At 45.1% G+C, this 22,700-nt stretch overlaps 3 protein-coding genes across 5 annotated transcripts in view; all 3 read left to right on the top strand.

The window, feature by feature from the left end:
* Positions 1 to 4,260: 4,260 nt before the first annotated feature.
* Positions 4,261 to 5,421, top strand: spic (Spi-C transcription factor (Spi-1/PU.1 related)). The gene is made up of 4 exons (XM_027027005.2): positions 4,261 to 4,363; positions 4,496 to 4,620; positions 4,733 to 4,823; positions 4,943 to 5,421. The coding sequence occupies exons 1-4, from the start codon at positions 4,261 to 4,263 to the stop codon at positions 5,419 to 5,421; spliced, it is 798 nt and encodes a 265-aa protein (XP_026882806.2).
* Positions 5,422 to 6,124: 703 nt separating this feature from the next.
* On the top strand, positions 6,125 to 8,169 carry spi2 (Spi-2 proto-oncogene). 3 transcript variants are annotated; one of them, XM_027027008.2, is made up of 6 exons: positions 6,125 to 6,168; positions 6,460 to 6,520; positions 6,609 to 6,708; positions 6,837 to 6,937; positions 7,046 to 7,238; positions 7,511 to 8,169. In XM_027027008.2, the coding sequence occupies exons 2-6, from the start codon at positions 6,518 to 6,520 to the stop codon at positions 7,891 to 7,893; spliced, it is 780 nt and encodes a 259-aa protein (XP_026882809.2). In that variant the 5' UTR covers positions 6,125 to 6,168; positions 6,460 to 6,517; the 3' UTR covers positions 7,894 to 8,169. The 3 variants fall into 3 exon arrangements, with proteins under 3 accessions (XP_026882809.2, XP_026882810.2, XP_026882808.2); XM_027027009.2 differs by lacking the exon at positions 6,125 to 6,168 and having other exon boundaries at positions 6,189 to 6,520; positions 6,621 to 6,708; XM_027027007.2 differs by lacking the exon at positions 6,125 to 6,168 and having other exon boundaries at positions 6,189 to 6,520.
* Positions 8,170 to 14,754: 6,585 nt separating this feature from the next.
* The window catches only part of mybpc1 (myosin binding protein C1), a 29,580-nt gene continuing 21,634 nt past the window's right edge, over positions 14,755 to 22,700 (top strand). The window contains 4 exon segments of the mRNA XM_027026983.2: positions 14,755 to 14,975; positions 19,891 to 19,908; positions 21,228 to 21,296; positions 22,340 to 22,600. Of these exon segments, the coding sequence (XP_026882784.2) occupies positions 14,954 to 14,975; positions 19,891 to 19,908; positions 21,228 to 21,296; positions 22,340 to 22,600 (370 nt within the window). The 5' untranslated portion in view covers positions 14,755 to 14,953.

Raw genomic sequence — 22,700 nt, 5'->3', positions numbered from 1 at the left:
TTCTGGTTGTATTGCTTTTGTTTTTGCAGCAAAGCAGGAGTTCAAGCAAATATGAATACCTTTATGCTTAATGGTCATATCTTACATTAATACTTACTGGTCCCCCCCCCCCCAAAAAAAACAACTTTTTATTATATATATATATATATATATATATATATATATATATATATATATATATATATATATATTTATATTTATATATATATATATATATATATATATATATATATATATATAAATATTACTAGGTGAGTAACAGCAGTGCACTGTAGTAAGTGATGTAGAGATATTCAACATTTTATTAAAGTACACAGAGAAACAGAAGGTTGCAGATAGAGGTCCTTCATCCGCTGTGCAAACAAAGTGCTTCTGAAGCGCATATATATATTAAAAGCTTTAATAGCCCATTGCCCATTTTTAAATGAAACTTCACAAGAGCTTCTACTGCCATGCGTTGAAATGTTTCTCTTTTGCTGCACAGTACCATGAACATACTGTGAATTGTCTGGACAGGAGGTTGTAAGGTTACCCTAAATATGTATGTTGCACACAGAAGCGAAAAGGAAGTCTGTCTTACTATTGTGGGGTTTCCATGAGTATTTTGAAAAATTAGATAAACTTCCACACTTGTTGCAGCTTCAGGTCACATAAAATAATTAGAATACGGAGTTTGCTTAGGTGAACCAGTAGAACATGGATGACAAGTGAAGTTCTAAAATTAGGTAACATTTAAACTAGTTCATTAATCATTCATATGATAGCTATTTCTGTCAATACATGAATTTTTAAAAATGGGGAAATACTAATATTTACAGTTCAAGGCCTGAGACATTCGCAACCTGAATTTTATCAGATAAGTCCCCTGAATGCTTGAGATTAAAGTTGTATATTGAAAATTAAGGATTAGCTAAGGGAAATTAAAACTGTAGTACTGAAACTGCCATATACTGTAACTCAAAAATGGCTGCAAGTCACACCACATCTTCTGTTAGGTTAGAAGAGTTCAAAAGGGGAAGACATTTTTGCTGCTATGGTAAACATAAACAAATAAGACATGCTCGGCATGGTGGCATGTGTGAACATAAACGGTTCAGTCGCGGTCTTGCCCACAAACAGTGAAGTGAGTGTGTCATGGTATCATACCGCCACGATCACCGCACCTTCTGGTGCCCTGTAACACAGCACGCTTTGGCAACTTATTGTATTTTCACAGTGTGCCAGAAAATAAAGAAGTTGAACATGGGGGTGTGTTGTGGTTACATAGACCTTCCCACAACGTGCTGGGCTGTAATGATCTTTTTGAATAGGGTTGGTAAAGAAGGGGAAGGAAAGTGGTTCTTTGTTTGAGGAGATAACATGCACAATGCAGCCTGGTCTGAAGAGTGTAAATCCTACAGCAGGCTGAAAGCCCCCACCGCACACACAAATATGCATAGCCCACACATAGACATATATTCCCACACAGACTCATAAGCCATATCCAGACCCATACCCCACACATAGACACATACCTCATATGTAGACATTTACCAAATACACAGACAAATGCACCATATACAGACATTTACCCCAAACACACATACATACCCCCACACACAGACATATACCCCATATACAGACACATGCCCCACACACAGACCCATACCCCACACATAGACCCATACCCCATCTACAGACGTATACCCAATACACAGACACATACACCATATACAGACATTTTCCCCACACACAGATACATACCCCACACAAAGATGCATACCCCACACATAGACACATACCCCATATACAGACACATACCCCACACACAGGCACATACCCCACATAGACACATACTGCACACACAGACACACACCCCACACACAGACGCATACCGCACACATATACCCCATACACAGATACATATCATGCATGTGCACCTGTGTGTGTATGCACATACACACAAATAAACATTAAACAATACAAATTCTTGGCCAGGGTTGCCAATAAATAAATAAAGAGACAGATATATGGATATGTAGATGATGTCTTTCTCTCTCTGTAGCTTTGACCCATGTAATCATTTTGTTAAGAATATGCAATATATGAATAAGCACTTTTTAACTTTAAATTAAACACTATTTAAAGAGTAAAATACCCTTTTAACCTTGTATTTCAAACTGGCGCTGGATGATGATACAACGTTAAAGTGTTGGGCTTAAAATAAGAGGAGTTGATTTACAGCAGGTTTCAGTTCACCATGAGTGAACACACAGTGGGAAAAGGGAGAGTTTTACAATGCCCTTCTAACCCAATGCTTTATCAGTGAGCACAGGCAGGAAACAATGCCACAAAGTACTTAATGCTGCAACGACACGAGCACACACACGCACACACACACACACACACACACACACACACACACACACTGGGTTATAGGTCCATAACAACATCACAATCCCTAAAATTGTGCCGTGACAGCCACGGCTTACAGATATATATCTGTTGTCTATAAGCAAACTGTAGTCCACTGTCAGTTACGGAGCTGATCAGCAGTAATCTCAGCATGGTTTGGTCATCTCCCTCTCCCTGGTTTATCACCGCTCCTCCATTCTTTTACACTCTATAAACCTGAAAGGGGAACTTCCCTACTCGGTCGGTTGATATTTAAATCTGGTGTTATGGGAGCAAGAAATAAATTGACCAGTGTATTGTTACTGTTTTAGATTTCAGTCGATAAAAGGAGCCCGACATGTCTGTCGCTAACTAGGGTCGGCTGTTATTATTGATTCAGGGGCACTGGTACCAGTATTATCTCACTTTAAAGTGTGGGGAGAGAGGGCTTCATTATGTCTCTGTCTGCTCTCCTTTAAATAAAGAGAGCATAACCATCAGTGGTGCAAAATAAAATGATAGTGAAAACACCATTTCTGTACACTTGGTGAAAATGTAGATAGAAGATTAATCCCAAAGATGTCCCACAGCCCTGCACTAAAATTATCATTTTATTATTCATATTTTTAAAAGTTCAAGGAGTGGCAAAAATATGCACACGGATGCATGTTCTTATGTGCCCTTCTCTTCTGATGAAATTCAATAACACAATGCCAACACATTTGTGCAGAACCCACGCTGCATTGTCACTCGGATTCCTTTTCAGATGCGTCCTTTACACAACTCTTATTACATTTACCTGCAACATGCAGTTTCACAAAAATAGTCGTCCTGTTACCCCTGCACCATTTCACGTTCTTTATCATTTCTATAACGGCTAAGTAAACGTCAACGCAACAAAACCATAAAAGTGACCATTTTCACCAGATACCAGTCACAACATTATGTACCATTGCTACCATTATAATTGCTTATTTCTTTTGTTACCATTTGTGACCAAAAAAACCCCCCCACATCTGAATGTACTACTGTGATAATGGTGAACACTGTTACCGGTGAAGAACTGTTACATGGTTACAGCGGATGACGGGGCTGTGGAGTCCCTCCACCCTGCCGTGGCACAGGTCATCGCCGCCCGGCGGCTCAGATGGCATTTCACCAAAGTGATAAACACAAGTGCCCTTAAGCATGTAACCAGAAATGCAAATATCATTCCTGAACAAACTAATGGCTTGAAAGCTGCTCTTTCTTTTTTTGGATGGAGATCTAGAGATAACGCACTGGAGCAATTGTGGCAGTCCCTGCCTGGTGTACATTTCCAAAAAGAGAAGTGCCACACGGAATGGGCTGCGGCGTGACAGGACTGACGTTGTAACATTTAAATTAAATCTATTGCGTGCCATTAGGTTTGTGGAGACTATAAAAATCAGCTACTCTTCTGAAATCCCGTATATACCTGCGTGAACGTAATCGGCCAGACAGTCAAAAACACTTCTAGCTGGATCTCGCTCAGTATTTAACAGATGAAATGGTAAGTTTTTTTAAAAAGTAAGACCGATTTATTGAAGTACCTAATATTTTGAACGAGTAAATATTTACAGAAATATTTTTGTAAAAACGGGGCTGCAAAACGGGTTTATTCAATCATTAGGCCTATATGAAATACCAGTTTTATCTAAACACTTTAACTGAAGTCAAGTTTCCAAGTAAATATTTATAATACTTTAGTAGGAGATTCTCTGCAGAATTAGCTTATTGGATCGTGAGATTTATCTGAAATTTCACTTTATAAAATGATTATACTGTAGCTCCATAATAATGCAAATATGTATGTATATTAATATGTATTAATTGATATAGTGTAAGCATGGAAATGACTGTAACTGTATGCAGGGATCTCTGGATAATGAGATTAATCAGGATTTTCAGGATGCTATAGATGTAATGCAGCGTCACTCCGAGCACTCGGAGATATTCTACTGCAACGCAGGTAAAGCAACAATGTCTTAATGAAATAAGATAAGATAAAGGATTTTGTTACTTTTAAATAACAATATTACTATTGTTATTTCTAATCGTTAATAGTTCCTAGCTAATGGCTGTGCCCTTTCTTGTCCTATAGACAGTAAGTACTATGAGGCTCTCAGGTGTCAGGAGTCTTTTGTGCAACACACTGTTTCCTGTTATCATCACTACCCCTCCCACAGTGGCGGACCAGCAGCCTCGTATGACTGGGGTGAGACGTCAGTAAGTGTGAGAGATTTTCTCGCAGGTTCACACTCCCAGATGTGGCCCTGTTACACCCCTTTTACGCTTCGACCTGGTTTGTGACCGAGCTCCCTTTCTCTGTCTCTCTGAGTCGTGGTCTCACGTTGCGGCAGAGACGTCTCCGTGGGCGGCGGTCGAGGCCCCGACGCTCTTCCCCCTCCTCCCGGAGCGCCTCCGGAAAGGTGAGCAGCACCAACCCGAGACCCGCTCGGCGTTCCCGAGCCGGCACGTATTCCCGCGGGAAAAGCCGCGTTCCGTTTGTCACGGCGGCCGCCGGCGTGCCCTCTCTCTCGCCCGCCAGGCCGCAAGAAGCTGCGGCTGTACGAGTACCTGCACGAGGCTCTGCACGACGCCGGCATGGCCGACTCCATCCAGTGGACGGACCGAGGCAGTGGCACCTTCCATTTCATCTCCAAAAACAAGGAGAGGTTGGCTAAGTGCTGGGGCCAGCGCAAGGGCAACCGCAAGGCCATGACCTATCAGAAGATGGCACGCGCCCTGCGGAACTACAGCCGCACCGGTGAGATCGTCAAGGTGCGCCGCAAACTCACCTACCAGTTCAACCCTTTGATCCTGCAGAGATTGGAAGCCATGGCGACGGGCCCCTCGGTGCAAGAGCTGATCCCTCCCCAGCAGAGCCCCGCCGAGCTGGGTTTTTACCACTCGCCGGTGCCCGAGTGGCACAGTTGGTGCGGGCAGTACCCCTTCCAGGGAGAGTGTGACCTCACCACCGTCCTGACGGCGGACGGTGGGCTCAAAACACATGTTTCATCTCAGTGAGAGTAAAAAAAAAAAAGACTTGAGGCGTTCTTCGCCGGGCCATTCTTCTCTGTATGCAACTTCTACGGGGTAACTGGTGGGATAAAATAAACTGTGCTGTAAAAATGTGTTATAAAGTCTTTCTGTAAGTAGAGTCATGTAAATAGTCAGCAGTCATTTTTGTGTAGTTTTCATGTGTAATAAAGCAATATAATTGTTTATTGCAGGCTGTTATGTGTCTCTTCTTGTCCTCTAAAATCTCTCCTATTTCCCAATTTTTTCACTATGATAAAAACTTAAGTAAACATAATCAAGCATATGACATTACCTCATTTGGGTTTTTTTACCCATTTGTTTTTTCAAGCTTTCAAAACAAAATGAAAACTAATTTCCAGGTCTCAACAAATCTGTTCTGTGTGGCCGCGTGTCTAGTGGCGACGTCAAAACTTCGGTCTGTGTTCCCACTTTATTTCTTTTAATAACGAGAAAGATCGGAGTGCTGTTTCATCTCGTGTTGCTGTAGGCACTGGCAGGTGTGAGTGTTACCGGCCCTCAGTTATGTTTGCAGAAGAATGGCCATTTCTAATCTGCAAGATTAGCGGCTACGTGGGGTGTTTGTGCTGCGGGAAACGAGAATAGCAAAGTGTGGCGTGTGTTGCTGTGGGGTGGCTCTCCTTATCTCGCTCAGCTGGAGGAGGATGTGGTCAAGTTGACTACATAAAGCCTCCAAAGCAAGAGAGGCGTGTGAGCAGGAGCCACTGCTGTTAGGTTGGTTGTGGTGTGTGTGGGGGGTGGGGGGCATTTAGCACGGATGCAAATGTTCTGGGACTCTGCGCCTTGCATCTTGTCGTGCAGGTCGTAGATTATGCGAGGGTGTCCTGTTCACTTCCCTGCGGGGAGCTTATTAAGACTCAGTCACGCTCAGCGTGGACAGACACTGCAGGGCACGCTCTGCCTCGTGCCACAGCTACGCCTTTTCCGTTAGCATGCGCGTTTTAGGCCTTCAGTTCTCCTTACTGGTGTTTCTAGATCGATGGTGATTTTTGTTTTCCTGATTAGAAGAAAAGCGCAAACACGCAACTTGAAGACCTGACCTGCTCCGGAGCGGCAGAACAAAATGGTAAATGATCCGGTTAATCTCCAGAACAGTAGAATGCCAGAACCGGCATCTGTGCCTAAAAGATAAAGCTGTGTGTGTTCTTGAATAGAGTGTCTCACAGGCCTATCAGACTGACCTGGAGGTAATCTTGGAGTTTCTTGAAGAGCACTGCAGGCAAGAGTCTAGAAGAAAGGAATTGTGGGAAAACTGTGAGGAACTGCATTTGAAACATGAAATCTTGACTTTTGAGAGCTTCATTTGCTTCCCCAGCAAGATTATTTTAATTACATGATAATGTGGGCTATTGTTTTTGTTTATTGCTGTACTTTACCAACAGACGATTCCCATTTGAATGAACACATTGTTGGGGAGGGCTGCAGCAATACGCCTGAACGCTTGGATTCTTTGCGACTGCTTTCTGCGCCAAAGGTTCAACAGGTAAACCGAGTCCACCCAACCTCTGTGTTAACATCTTTGCCATTTTCCTACCAAAGTCTTTTTAATTGCCCTTAAGCACATTAATCGCACTGGTTCGCCCTGTGAAAGGACACCGGACCCCATCTGAAGACGAATGCCCTCGACCCTGCCGTGGCGTTTGGAAGAAGGGACTCGGTAATCCAGGGTGTTTACAGCGAGCGAGCCGTAGACCCCTGTGCTGGCCCAGAGAGCAATTTGCTCCAACATGTGTCACGTGTGAAGTTCGCTGAATCATTGCCTAGCTCTACACCTGCAGGCAGAGGTGAGTTCTGCTTTTGTGGTTTGCTAGATAAAATCAGCACAGCTAAACACTGCCTTAGGGAACAATAGCCGAGGAGTGGCCAGTCCTACCCGTAACTGCCACACTCAATCTTTATTCTCCCTTATCTCTCCCACCGCCACAACATAGATAGGCCTGGCTATAATGTGGTTTGCCGGGGATTAGCAATTTAATAATTTCTCCGCAATGTTCCCCCTTCGCTGCACCTTTAAGAGAAATGGTTTGCCTATGCCAACAACCCTACATCCCCTCAGATGAACAGACAGATGGACAGGCAGTGGCGCAATGTCCTGAACGCGCCTCTGCTCCGACGATTGCGGGGAGGAAGGTACGCCTCTTCCACTTCCTGTTCGAGATGCTGGAGGATCCCCGAATGGCCCACTGCGTCTCGTGGGTGCCTGCGTCGGCGGGGGTCTTCCGCTTCTCCTCCGCGCACAAGGAGCGCGTGGCCGAGCTGTGGGGCCAGCGCAAGGGCAACAGGAGACCCATGACCTACCAGAAGATGTCCCGCGCCCTGAGGAACTACACCCGCTCAGGCGAGATCGTCAAAGTGCGGAAAAAACTGACTTACCAGTTCAGCGGCACCACCCTGACGTCACTACGGAGTCAGCAAGGAAGGAAGGGCTGCCCACACTAAGAGCCACGCTCGCTGCCCATGCCTTTACGACAATGTGTAGGATGCTGTGACTGTCCCTGGTTTGTCTGTAATAACCGTAAAAGGAGCGAGGACCTAACCGGTCAGCAGACGATCCCGCTAAGTGCCAATGCTGCATAAACCTATGTTTTAATTGATATCCATCCACTGTAGATAATTGAAACAATAACAACAATAACAACTGTTTCTGACATAAGAGCCAGTAAAACAAGTGCTGCTTCCTGTCTTTCAGTAAACTGAAGATACTTTCATCTTTTACACAAAAAATAAACTTGTCTGTAATTTTTGCGGTTGATTAATCTCTTTGCTCTTTAACATTCGGTTTAAAGTGATCCTTTATCACTTTAAACACGTGATATTGCTAATGGGTTCAATTTTTTAAGCAGTGATCAGATACCACGTTCATACAGTTGATACTAGTATACTGTAGTCTGCAGTGCTGATCACAGCCTGATGGCCATTGATGTGATTTCTTTTCGGAAAGGTTTCTACAAGCACATATATTATAAAAGGTATTTATAGAAATGGCCATCCTTAAATATACTGATCCTAAAAGAGAGAAGTTTAAATTGCAGGAAGCATAAAGTATAAAATTATTTGAAAAAAAGTTTGCTTCAAGAATCAGATATTTCCAATTAATAAAAATAAATAAATATAGAAAATACAATTCATATGAATTACCAATTAGGCATTCTTTCATAATAGGGGTTTGTCATGGCCACGTGATTTCCAATGTCTGGTTACAAATCCCTCTACACTCACACACACACACACACACATCCCTCTGTACTCACACACACACACATCCCTCTGTACTCACACACACACATCCCTCTGTACTCACACACACACATCCCTCTGTACTCATACACACACACATCCCTCTGTACTCACACACACACATCCCTCTGTACTCACACACACACATCCCTTTACACTCACACACACACGCATCCCTCTGTACTCACACACACACACACACATCCCTCTGTACTTACACACACACCCATCCCTCTGTACTCACACACACACATCCCTTTACACTCACACACACACACATCCCTCTGTACTCACACACACACACACACACATCCCTGTACACTCACACACACACACATCCCTCTGTACTCACACACACACACATCCTTCTGTCCTTCACACACACACACATCCCTCTGTACTCACACACACACACACATCCCTCTGTACTCACACACACACGCATCCCTCTGTACTCACACACACACACACACACATCCCTGTACACTCACACACACACACATCCCTCTGTACTTACACACACACCCATCCCTCTGTACTCACACACACACACACACACACATCCTTCTACACTCACACACACACATCCCTCTGTACTCACACACACACACACACATCCCGTTACACTCACACACACACACACACACACCTCTACACTCACACACACTCATCCCTCTGTACTCACACACACAGACATCCCGTTACACTCACACACACACACACCTCTACACTCACACACACTCATCCCTCTACACACACACACACACCCATCCCGTTACACTCACACACACCCTAAGCCTCAGAACTACAGAGTGGCTCATGGAGACCTTGTCTCCACCTTGAAACCTTGAGATTCAGTAAACAAAGATGCAAAATAACATCACACGCTGATAGAGGAGTACAGAGTTCTTATAGCTTACACTGCCTTGTCAAGTAAACAAAGACCATGAAGATATTTAAAAAAAAAAAAACAGAATATGATCTTAAACACTGAACAAAGGAATAAATGCAAGTCTATACATTTATAATTAATGCTAGACATATGCAGATGTATACAGATGTTTTATACACAACACTCCTAAAGTAATATTATTATTTACTAATTCTTTGTATATCATTTACTCTCTAAAAAGCATTGTGCCAGTGGTGCTGCTGTCTTTGTTTGTTGTGGCTACTTCCACCCATTTCCCAGAAGTCCCTAATGCTCAGGGTGTTTGGGATCCCTCTTCCCCAGGTGTGTGCCATTCTAAACATTAGGAGGTATTAGGAGGGGTGGACAGGGGTTTTCCATCGCTCCGTTCTGCCCATCTCCACTACTGAGTGCCCCAGGCTGCTGGTTCATCGTGATTTGGTATTAGGGACACTGATCTGTTTCTTTTCAAATGTATACATTCCAAGTTTATTCTGAACTGATTTGTCTACGCTAGTGATTGAAATATTGATAAAAACGCCACAATAAGAAATAATATGGCATCCGCTATGTGCGGAGGATGGAGTGTAATTTCAAGACTTTGAATATGAGGGGCTACTGCACAGGGGCTCACAATCTGAGTCTAATGTAGAAAATGTTCTGAAAACATCTGACTGCATGTCCGCTGGATCCAGTTCCTTCCGCTCTGTTCCAGACAATCGCAAGAGATCTGCTTCCTTTCATCTCTGTCATCATCAACAACTCCTTATCTTCTGGATACCAACTGCATTCAAAACCGCCAGGGTGGTACCAATCCTCAAGATAGCTGAACTCGACGGCTTCAACGTTACCAACTACAGACTGGTATCACTTCTCTCTTTCCTCTCAAAAGCCCTCGAACAAGCAGTATACAATCAATTGTCTCTTTTCCTTATCCAGAACCAGCTGCATGACCCCAATCCGTCCGGCTACAAACCACCACATTCTACAGAAATGGCCCTCATAGGAGTGATGGAGAAACTTCATGCTGCCAAATCGTCATCTGTTTTGATTCTTCTAGACCATTCGGCAGCCTTTGACACAGTGAACCACGACACTTTTGGGCAGGAAGCTACCCAGGTGCTTGTGATTTCAAAGCAAGACGACTGCAATGCGCTACTTGCTGGTCTTCCTCTAAGAGCCATCAAACCTCTACAACTTGTCCACAATGCAGCAGCACAACTGGTCTTCAATCTTCCGAAGTTCACAAATGCTACTCCACTGTTGTGCTCCCTTCAATGGCTTCCAGTAGCTGCATGCATCAGATTCAAAACCTTGATGCTTGCCTACAAAGCCAAAATTGGACCAGCCCCTTCATACATGAGGTCAATGGTCAAAGCCCGAGTCATACCTCGAGTACTTCGAACCTTAAGTGCAGCTCAGCTTGAAATACCTTGCTTCAGGTCTCTCCCAGGTCTGTGCTGTCCAGACAGCAGAGCCCCTTGCAGTCTTTAAATGCAGACTGAAGACCCATCTATTCATGGAATGTTTAAAGGACAACTGACCCTGCTCCCATATTGACTGACTAAATTAGTACTTATTGTAGGGTATTGTTTATTATTACGTTGTTTAACAAACTCTAGCACTTATTGTTTATTGCTTTTATCATTGTCTAAGATAGAGCTTATGTATTTTGTACTTCCAGGTATCAGCATTAATCCCTGTATTTGTACAGTGTTCTAGTTCATTGGTATGTCGGACTCTAACCTGCTGTACAGGCTAGGATGTATTCTATGAGTAAATGACTTTTGTGAGTCGCTCTGGATAAGAACATCTGCTGAATGCTGTAAATGTAAGTGTAAATGTAAATGAAAAGATACCTTTTTGTCCATTTATAGTTATGAAATAATATTTCATCTTTTCATTAATATAATTAAAAAATATGTATATTATTAACTTCCAAAATATCCACTTTTGGTATGTCCACCATCTGCCTGAATCAAAATACAAATCTGGAACAATGTGAGCATCCACATGACTTCTGCACACTTTTAGTGTCGCAATTTAAATGCAATTTATTGTTTTACACTACTAAATAAATCAAATATCAGGTAAATAGAATAATGAGAATTTATTATTTAAATAATATAAAAATATTGTTTTCAGTTTATAAAAATAGTTTTACTATAGTTTTACAATTTGTAGAATCACTTTTCTGTATGCTTACAAAGAAGCAATAACACACTCGTTGCATGGCTAATTTGCTCCCAGCAGGTGGCAACATTACTAAAGGGATTTTTCCATCAGATACTTTTCCCAAACCTTTTCAATACAACTGGTTGTTTGTGTGTCTGTGTGTGTGTCTGCATGTGTGTCTGTCTGTTTATCTCCTGTCTGTCCATGTATTTGTGTGTGTGTGTGTGTGTGTGTGTGTACATGTGTGTAGTTTATGAGCACTTGCACTGTTATTCCTTTCAGTGCTTAGTTTGTTTACCTGATTGTGTTCTCAGTGGACACTGGACACTTCTGCAAACATGGCTAAAAAATGTAACTTCTTATGGACCAACAGCCAGTAACTCATGGAATTATATTCATTATATGAATTTCATTATAGTTATATATAGTTCATTATAGAATTTCCTTATTGTTATTTGCCACATGGCCAATCACTAAGCAGAAATCAGACTGAGACTCCGTGAGGCAGGTTAGCAAATATACCATTATCACAGTATGGAATTCATGCCTTGAGGAACCTTGCATGCTGCAGTATAAACACTTCATAACCACCTCTCCAGTTAGCCCAGGGAGCATCACGGCCACGCGACTTCGCTCTAAGATCTTATGACTAGACTTACATCTAGAGTTTTTCTTGTACCATCACGTGAGGTCATGATAATGAAAGGTTTGTCCATTTATGATAAGGACTTGGGCCCCTAGCGATGTTAGGCTAGGGATGGTGGCCTTCTCTTTCTGTTTCTCACCTCCCCTCTTCCCTGAGTTGGCGAGGAAAGACGTCCCTGGTGGAGCCTAACAAGGCCCCCAAAAAAGCTTGGAGCAGCCCCCTTCATTTCTATTGGGAGGGGTCTTTATTTATATGCCTATTGTCCATACCTTCCACATTAGGTCACAAAGGCGGCAAACATGGCCTCCTCTTCCACAAGAGATTTTTTCGCCCACTCCATACCTCCTCGGCAGGTGAGCTCATGGTTAAGCCCGCCAGATGGTTCCGTTTGCTCTTCGTGGCACACCCACGTGATACGGGCCAGCTATGGGGTTATAAATGGTCTGGCTAACAGGAGCGCCTGTCACCAATAAAGGCCACATAGCTCAAAGTCGGCCGGCCACCCAACCCTGCGCCAATGCGCTGCCAAGAGCAGGTTTGTCAGCAGGTCATGTGTCAAACTCCGTCCATGAGGCAATAGCTCACCATGCAGCAAACGGAGCCATGGGGTTTCATCATGGCGCACCGTTTACTGGCTTTGCTCTACTCTTTACAGCGGGCCCGTCCTTTTTATAGCGGCCTCCATCGCCAAACACAGACTTCTTGTCCTGGGCAGAACGGCAGCTGCCGTTCGGATTAAATTGCGTCTGACACGCCGGTTGCCTCCACCGATGAGAGGCGCTGCAGACGGCCACGTGACCAGAGAGCGCGGTGCAGCTCACGTGACCTTCCTAAACACGAGTGTCATGTGGTCAGCTCCCTTCTCCAGTAAATGACAGCATGTGCGCAGCAACGCTGTTGTGGTAACGGCTGAGTGCGAAATCGCCAAACAGGGCTCCTATAAATCATTTCATAGACATTTTCAAATGATGTTTGAAATGAGTTTAGCATCACACAATACACTTTTTTTCTCTTTTCTTTTTTTTTTTTGCAATGTTGGCTTTATGTTTTTATTGCATGTCAGCTACCTATAAATGTCTTGCTCTGTTAAGTCTCGGGCAATGTGCATTTAGTAGTGAGGTAACTGTGGTTGTGTAAGAGTGAGTACTGTGGGTGTCATTATTCATTTATTAATGAACACTGTGGGTGTCATTATTCATTTAGTAGTGAGTACCGTGGCTGTCAGTTGGTGGTTTCTTGGCCTCCTTTAAGGGTTACGGTGGCTTTTTAAAGGTCCTTTGCAGGCAAAGTTCTTATCGCCTCAGGCTTTGCTGAGTGAATCTTCATTGTGTATATTAGAAATTAAGGCCAAGTGTTAACACATAATTAGTCTCTCTGAAACACCAGACATTGCAAGGTTTCCTTATCGTTAAACGCCATCCGTAAAAGATATGTCAAATGTCAAGGCTTTCTATGTATAAACTGTAAAAACATCTCACAGGCACGTCATCAGAATTTACTGCCAGAATTGTTTGGTTAACTACATTTGGTCTACATCCAGATGGGATTACATGGTAATCTTGGCAGATACGTAGAGAGCAGGTTTCCATTAGTGCTCACTGCGTCCTAAAAACACCCCAAAGCTTTTGAGCGAAAGGGTTAGGCTTAAACCCAGAGGACCCTGGAGACCTGCCACACCGAATACCATCCGACGAGTGTCATTTGCATTGTTGTTGTTTTATCACGTGCTGATCCCTCCTAATATGGTCCCTCGCATCTGTTCAGGTGAATGATGATGCCCCTTCCATTAAAAGGCGAACACGCGGTAAACATATTTCAAAAGGTTTGCCACAGAGAGGCTGCAGTTTGGCTTAATCAGTGCATGTGTTCTGAGTCCTCAGGAGTATTCGCTAGTGGCCATGGAGTTTCCACCCACCTTCACGTGTGTGCTGCTTTATACGTGCGGATGAGTTCTAGAGGGGGAAGCTGTAGCGGTTCCGCTCTTAAACGTCATCTCTTCGCTTAAAAAATTTGCTCCGCGTCAGGGTGTTTGGACCCTCTACAGAGCCCGAGCCCCTCCTTGGTCAGACCACCTCTGTCCCCCGTTAGCCACAGCATGTCTGAGACGGCAGAGAGCCTCCCCTAATCCCCTGTGCTTTGGGTGGGTGGAGGTGGGTGGGGGCTGTTATGGCGGTGAGAGAGAGAGAGAGAGAGAGAGAGAGAGAGAGAGAGAGAGAGAGAGAGAGAAAGAGAGAGAGGGTCCAAGGATGCTTTAAGCCACCGGACTCAAATGGACAGAGGAGTGGCCCAAGCTGGAGCTATATAAGCCCTCTTAGCCCTTCTGCCCCAGTTCTGCCCCATCCGTTGCCACTCTCCCAACATACGCAGGCCGTCTCACCAGCTCGTCGTTAGCCCAGCTCACCAGCTCCCTCCCTCCCTCCCTGGCCGACGACCCCAGAGAGCACCGCCTCACCCCACTTCCTGACACCGACGCAGGGCAGAGGGCCCCGACTGCTGTAACCCTCGCCTGGTAACGCACATACAAGCTCAAGATGCCCGAGCCAACAAAGAAAGGTATGCAGTGTGCACGCATGACCCCTGGCCCACCAATGACTTATGAAGTGGTTGATACAGCAGCCTGTTTCCTGGGTTGTTAAAATATTACATCCTGTTTGATTTGATTGCTAATGTGATAATGGTTCTCTTTGGAGAGAGTTGTTCTCATTAGGTTATTATCAGTGATGCTTAGGATACATAAGCATCCACCACAGTGAAGAAATACTGTTACGTTTGTCTGTTTTTAGAGGATTATAGGGCTCTGTGTGTGTGTGTGTGTGTGTGTGTGTGTGAGCTTGCTGCAGTCCTGTGCAAATTACCTGCATGACGTAATAACATAACACCGTGGGAAGCTTTGAGATCATCTTCCCGAACGCGACTTTGGCACTCGGAGGTTGCTCATCAGGGAAGGGAGCGAGAGAGATGGGGAGATTGGCAAGAGATGATTTGCCACGCAAAGTGCCGCAGGTGCTGTGTCAATGGGTAGAGGGTAGTCCAGATGACCAGGAGGGTGGAGGAAGGAGGCATGGATCCCAGCAGTGCCCTGCACCCCGGGTCATCAGGGTGACGCAGTCTGGCAGGGCAGCGAAGGACCAGACAGCTCCCGGACGGACGTGTCAGGGGCGTCGCTGCAGTGAGGTGTCATCAGCTGCCTGTGGCTGACAGGTGGAGGAGTAACCGGACCTGCCGTTGTGGCGTTAATGCGGAGCGGTAAGGGGGGAGGCCTGCCGTTCTCCCCGCTCCTTGCTGTGCGACATTCCTGTGGGACCCTGTAACAGGGTCCACGCTATTATCAGTGCGCCCAGTATTTTGCTAACCAGTAGCTTGTATTCTTGTACTTGACGGGTGAGGTCATTCGCAAATAACACGACGTCGTCACCAGTGAGGGGCGCTAGAGGTATGGCGCTTTTATTCCCAGTGCGATTGTCTCCTCTTCCGCAGCATACGTTTTCATGCTTCTCTGCAGCTCGGAATAGTTTCCAGAGGAGGTCCACCAGAGACGTTTCTCCGGATCAGGACAATAGGGATTATGCGGTGGAATGAGGGGGATTTGCCGGGCCAGCAGCCGGTTATTTCGATGATGCTCAAACGTGGCTCAAACCCAGCAGCGTTATGCGGGGGTCCATTTCTGTACGTGTGTTATGAGCGGGTGGAGCGGTGGGTGGAGGAGCGGGGCGACGTCGCACGAGTGGTGCCGTCGTGATGACCGCTGACGGCCAATCGGGCGTCTGCAGCACTGGTGCTAGAGGTTTAAAGGCTGAACCGCTCAGCAGCAGCACAGCTGGAAGGAGAGGCTGTTTATAGCATTTCAGCAGAGAGATAGAGATGCAGGCTGGCCATGTAAAGAGGGGGGAGGAGTTTTTGGAGCTCCAAACCGAAGAGGCCCAGCTTTTATAGACAGGATGAGCAATCTGTTGAGAGCAGGGCCCCTGGGAACTGGATTCCGAGATCCGGGAATAGTTCAGAATGAGCAGACTTTTAATCCCCATTCATCTCTCTTTCTCTCTCTCTCTGTGACACCCACATTCACATAATCTGGCTTGCTCTCTCTGGCTCTTTTTCTCTCTTCCAGCTACTCTACCTCTTTACCGCGCTAAGAATCTGGAGCTCTTGTTTGTTTGACCTTCAGCGCGTTATATTCTCTGCATAAATCAGCCGCGCACTTCTAAATACGATACAGACAAAACGAATCCAAACAGAGACGCGAGCGCGCGGGTGTTATTTTCCATGAAAGTCATATGCGAGGACACATGCCGTCATCATCGATACACCCATCAGAGGTACTGCGAGACCCCTGTCTGCCTGCGGGGGTCACTGATCAGGGCACGCGCCTGTCAACACTCTCGCTATTTACGGGCATCACGCCCACTCTTTTCCATTGCTACAGACGGCATCGTCTTCTCAGGTCAAGCGAACTCTCGTAAATAATCGGCTCCGAACATAAGCAATGCCTCAACACTTGTGATTCACTCCACTGTCTCGCTTCTGCTTGGCCCCTGTTGGCTCCAAGGCTAGTAGCTCCTGTCTTGGACTTGCCATTGGCTCAATATAACTAATTAACATTACTACATTTTTTAAAAAAAAGAATATTTTTAAATTCCTTTCAAGCTTCTTCGATGTCGTGTGCTGTTAGATAAACCTTATCCGAAGACGTTTAGTCATGCTCGCACTGACAAAGGCCAGTCATGGTTCACTGGGCTGCAATAGAATGATAACAGCCCAGGGATGAAAACTGCTCATCGGCAAGTGGGGGTCAACGTTAAAAAAAGTCTATATTAAGTGGCTGGGGACAGCAATGTGGCTCAGCAGGGAGGCCGAATGGGCCGTCTCTCCTCACAGCAGCAGCAGGGACAGCTGGACATACCTGCGTCCCGCCCGGCTGCGCCCACATGTAAAGCAATCCTTTCCTCCATTCGCTGTGTCGAGACAAAGTGAATTCTGGGTAGCACTCCACTGCAGAGCACTCTGCGCTGACCTCGTTGTTGGCGGAAGGGTTCGTTTCACAGCCAAATGCGAATCAGAGGATTCCAGACAGGGTAAATGATGTAATTTTGGCATCATTGTCTTCAGAGGGGGTGAATGGATGCAGGGTGTGGGGTTGGTCACCTTAAAAGTAAGAGAGGGGAGTCCGTTTCGCCCGTCCCTCCCCTCTCGCTAGAATAAAGGTCTGAAATTCTGAGCTGCAAATGTAACATTGCTTGGCAGAACATGATCCTTCTCTTTGTTGGCCAGCACGCCAGCAGCGAATTTGAAAGCAGATTCAACCTTTGCTCAGAAAACACACACAAAAGCATAGAGACAGCATTGAGAGAGAGAGAGAGAGAGAGAGAGAGAGAGAGAGAGAGAGAGAGAGAGAGAGAGAGAGAGAGAGAGAGAGAGACAGAGACAGAGAGAAAGAGAGACACAGAGAGAGACAGGAGAGAGAGACAGTGAAAGAGAGCAAGAGAGAGAGAGACAGAGAAAGAGAGCGAGAGACAGAGAGAGAGAGACAGGAGAGAGAGAGCAAGAGAGAGAGATAGATAAAGAGACAGAGAGAGAGAGACAGAAAGCGAGAGAGAGACAGAGAGACAGAGATAGAGACATAGGGGGAGAGAGAGAGAGAGAGAGAGAGAGAGAGAGAGAGAGAGAGATGGGGATCAAGGGAGCGGGAGGTGTAGGGCTTGAAAGCTGAGAGATGTCAAAAATATCGGCTGGCTGAAGGAGGAGCGCGACACAGGTGTCCCTGCTGGCTGTCCTGCTGCCGCGTTCCTCGCCTGGCCTTTCGGCCCAGAGACACTGGAATGGCTGACCAATGCTGAAGCGCTCTCTGGGTGTTTGACAACAGGAACCGGTGTGGCTGCCCGTGTCTGGCGCCTTCCTGGACTTTGCGGACATCGTGTCTTTAACGCCTTAGTATCGGCCGACCTGCGAACAAACAACCGCGTCCCTAGGGTGGTGTCGTTATTACCGGCCTCGGGGGTTGAGGTTGAGGGGTCATATGGACACGATGTGGGATGTTTTAAACTGGCTATTGCCCATTAGATCACCCATTATTCTGTGCAGTCACTTACGGAGTGAATCGTTTATACCACAATATAAAAGTACTCAAAGTTTATAAAACTATTCAAATAAATTTTATGGTTGAGCATTACAAACATTAAAACTAGCAGAAACGATGTTTAATGCACATATATATTTAAAACTAGATTTTCTCGGATTACCACTGATATAAAATAAAGAAAATCTCCAAAAACAGGCTAAGTGTACATTTAGGAGTTGAATATTCATATAAATTAGTTGTGGTTGGCCACCTATCCTGTGCCTTATTTCCAGATATTTTTATAGGGCTAGAACAGTTCACAGGGATTTAAAATGTGAACATCACACACAAAAGCGTCAGGTGCTCTCTCAGGACTATGCTCTGCTGAGTTATAAATAACACAGCAGGTTCCATTTAAACCCTCGTGACTTTTACCATACTGAGGTATGCAGGGCTCACTGGTTTCAGTAAGGCCGGTCTCCAATTCCTCGCATCGCTTCGGGATAACGCTGTGTCGACATGGCCCTCTACAGGCGGCTGAGGTGTACTGCACCAGCGCCGGGCTCGTTTAACAGCTATGCACCATGCCTCGCCTTCGGGTCAGATCTCGCGGTCTCACATTCATCCAAACAGATCTCACGGTCCGACGGTCCTATCAACTTTATTGCTATGACTGTATTTGATTTGTTGCTGTGGCGATAGCAAATAAAATAAAAGCTTAAATCTAAATATCTGAGCTAATAAGATAAGACAATGGGACGCGCCAATGGTTAGATTAGCCAAAGCCTGACAAACATTTTAAGGTGACCCCCCCCCCCCAAATTTCACCCACTGGAAATTTCTGACCTTGAATGCCTGAGTTGTTTTTTTAAAATGGTCCCTTACCACCTCTTGTTCTAGTATTGGATATTTCTCAGAAATAAACTCTGTGGTGCCAGCCAGTGCTGAAAGAGCTGAAAACCTCAGCTGACGCGAGCGTTAGCGAATTTTGTAATGGTTGAGTCTCGTGCACAAATGAGCTGACAGAAATGTATTGAACAGTTTGCAGTTTGTCAGCACATCAACCTCATGGCATCCCTGGCTTTCATGTGCTAGTTGCAGTCTAATGGCGTCCTTTGTTTTCAGGTGCTGAACATTTGAACTGAGGCAGCTATTTCATTTATTAAATATAAGGGGTTGGGGCTAGGATATTAATTCTAGGCTATTAAAGGTGGGACGTCTATAACATACAATCTACCAGATCAGAAAGTAGCATATCAGATGTGCTTCTTTTTTTTTTTAAACACTGGATCAATATCCTTATGCAATATGGTGATGACACACTGAAAAACGGGTGTTAAGCATGTGCAAACAAACACAATTCTAAACCTTCTCCCCACTTCTCTCTTTCTGTCTTTTTTTTTTTTTTTACAGATGAGAGTCAGCCTGAAGGTGAGTAATTAAATGGCTTCTACACATACCTTCTACCTGAGGAAGGAGGTTGATGTGTGAGTGTGTCAGTTAAAGGTAGATGATGACGCATATGATCATAAATCTTCATTTAAAATAAAAGGCAGGCACCATTCAGCTTAATTGGATCACATTCCCACCAGCACACTGGCCTGGGAGACCAATACTGCTGGAGCACAAACAGAATTAAGATGTATGAATGTAACATCACACTCAACACTCTCCAGTTAACATGTTCTCAGCAAACAGGGCCCTGGATAGAAACTGTATCTTCACTGTGAATGGTTATTCACAGGATTTTGTAATTTAAAAAAAAAATTAAAAAAAATTTTGATTGGCAGATATTCTGCAAGAAGAGCCAGAGCAAGAATAATGATAACCACTGTCTGTATACACGTTTATGATGTTCGTAACTGGGTGGCTTACAGTGCACAAACATGGCAGTCCTGCTATTCAGGCCAGCAAAAAGTGTGTGTGAGTTTGTCCGGTGATGGAGGGGTACGGATACGCACTGATGACGATCAAGAACACCGCATTCCGGCAGTCCGCCAGCTGATTCGGGACTGTTCGCTCAGCTGACACTCTGGAGGTCATGTGACCACGGCACCGGTACTCGAGGGCTGACCCCAAAACCCTCCATGGCAGGCAGTGGCACCTGAAGCGCTATCCGCTCTTTGCTCTCTTGCGGTGACTGCGGTCGTTGAGATCGGCCAGTTCACGCGACATTTCGTGCACGACAAATGTGCACGATGGCACAGTCACTGCAGAAACGACTAGTTCAGATAACACAGTCCCCAATTTTTTTTAAAAGGGTCGACATGAATTAATACAATTACAAGACTGGTGGCCAGCTCTCAGGGACTGTATCTGTCACATGCTAAAGCCAAACCCTTCTCCCTGCTTCTGAGATCACATCGTGATCATCTAAGGGAGACCTAGGCTTTGGTAAATTCTAAACTACCTTCAGTTTGATAGTACTCCTAATTCCTCTTGTATTTGATATTGCGCACGTGAATGTTTGTGTGTCTGCGTATGCACACTGTACCGAATGCAGTCATGTCCTGTGTACATGTACAATACGTATACATGTAATATGCATACGTAATACACTAAACCCATGTATTTATTTATGTATTTATGTGAGTGTGTCCTACGTGTAGTCGTTTTTAAGTGTGTGTGTGTGTCTGAGAGAGAGAGAGAGAGAGAGGGAGAGAGAGAGGTTTGATGTTTGTTTGTATGCTGACGCTTCACATGCTGTGAAACCGGCGCTTGCATTGCCGCTGTGTTTGTCACATACTCAGAAAATGTTGTGCCAGCGTCTGGCGAGGCTCCTCCCCCAGCCGAGATTGCCCTTGAGGTGTCTCCATCAGGTAGGTGTTGCTGTCCCCACCCCTCCGGTTCTGCCTCTTCACGGCTCCTCCCTCTCACGCTCACCCACAGCACGTCCCCTCCACGTGTGCAAAGGGTGCGCTGGATTTTCACGCCAATGGCCCAGCAAACTTGATCACCGTGTGTTCAACATGACCTGACTACAGAAGTAGACATCCCCTCACTAAGCACAAGCACACAGACACACACACACACACACACACACACACACACACAGACACACACACACAGACACACACACACACACACACACACACACACACAGACACACACACACACACACACACACACACACACACACACACATACAAACACAGACATGCGCACGCAGAGCCATGCTTGCTCCACTGGCACTAAACCCCAAAGGATCACTATGCTTTCATGCTTTGCGTTATGGATGTGCAGTTGCCCCTTGAGAAATCACCTCATGCACAAGGTACAGTATGAACCAGTAAGGAAAATACCTCCAAACTCATTCACTGGCCCGTGCGGCTACCCTTGAAGATTACAATGGTATTTAGGTAAAAGTGTTTGTGGTAGTTAAAGCTTAGTTAAGGTTTCGCTATTTATGATTTCATGCCACCACGCTTTCCGAGTTTGAGTTATTTTGCTTATTTGGGATTTGATGTGTCATAGATGTACAATGAGTTGATTTGCAGTGATTTTCAGAGATTGTTTCAGATTTGGATAAACAAAAACTCTTCACAAATCTCAAACCCAACTGAATTTTTCCTTTAGCACAAATAGACAAGAAACTGTGTCTGTATTTTGAATTCAGTTTAGAAAATCTAACTACAGAAGAAATCTAAAAACATTCAAAAACTGTATGTCTACTCTGTCTCCATCTATGACTAATGTATTATGCACAGCTGTCTTGCTTGGCCTCTGGTGCTTGTGTGTGTGTGTGTGTGTGTGTGTGTGTGTGTGTGTGTGTGTGTGTGTGTGTGTGTGTGTGTGTATAGGTATGTGCAGTAGGGCTGTTAGCTTTCTGCTCTAGCTGGCTGTGTTTGCTATGCCTGTGCAGAGGCTGCAGCGGAGGGCAAACACCCAGAGCCCATAGTGACTCTACCAGAGCAAGAGCCAATAGCACCCGAGATCCTAGAGCCACAGCCAATAGTAACGGAAGTTACTGAACAACACCCAATAGTGGCAGAGATCACAGATCCACAGCCAATAGTGACAGAGCCAGTAGAGCATGGACGGGCGGAGCCAGAGCCCACACAAGCTGTTAAGGTGTTAAAGGTGTGTGAGGTTGAGGAGATTTCCCCCCACCCTCCAAACTGCGGTGAGTACTGCTCAGTCTCTGATCTTAACACATTCAAAGCATGACTGATAACATTGCTGTCAGAAAGAAATGTGTAAGTGTAAGACAACAGATTTTCAAA

This window comes from Electrophorus electricus, chromosome 2, assembly GCF_013358815.1.
Source record: "Electrophorus electricus isolate fEleEle1 chromosome 2, fEleEle1.pri, whole genome shotgun sequence".
NCBI lineage: Eukaryota > Metazoa > Chordata > Actinopteri > Gymnotiformes > Gymnotidae > Electrophorus > Electrophorus electricus.
This window is presented reverse-complemented; position numbering and strand designations above follow the sequence as displayed.

What these genes read in the sequence shown, in the direction of transcription:
- spi2 (XM_027027008.2), top strand. An exon ending in AAAGGAATTGTGGGAAAACT is followed by an intron (nt 6,709 to 6,836) that starts GTGAGGAACTGC and finishes CTTTACCAACAG; the next exon opens with ACGATTCCCATTTGAATGAA. An exon ending in CTCTACACCTGCAGGCAGAG is followed by an intron (nt 7,239 to 7,510) that starts GTGAGTTCTGCT and finishes ACATCCCCTCAG; the next exon opens with ATGAACAGACAGATGGACAG.
- spic (XM_027027005.2), top strand. Translation starts at nt 4,261, where the DNA reads ATGCAGGGATCTCTGGATAATGAGATTAATCAGGATTTTCAGGATGCT. An exon ending in GATATTCTACTGCAACGCAG is followed by an intron (nt 4,364 to 4,495) that starts GTAAAGCAACAA and finishes CTTGTCCTATAG; the next exon opens with ACAGTAAGTACTATGAGGCT. An exon ending in CCCGGAGCGCCTCCGGAAAG is followed by an intron (nt 4,824 to 4,942) that starts GTGAGCAGCACC and finishes CTCGCCCGCCAG; the next exon opens with GCCGCAAGAAGCTGCGGCTG.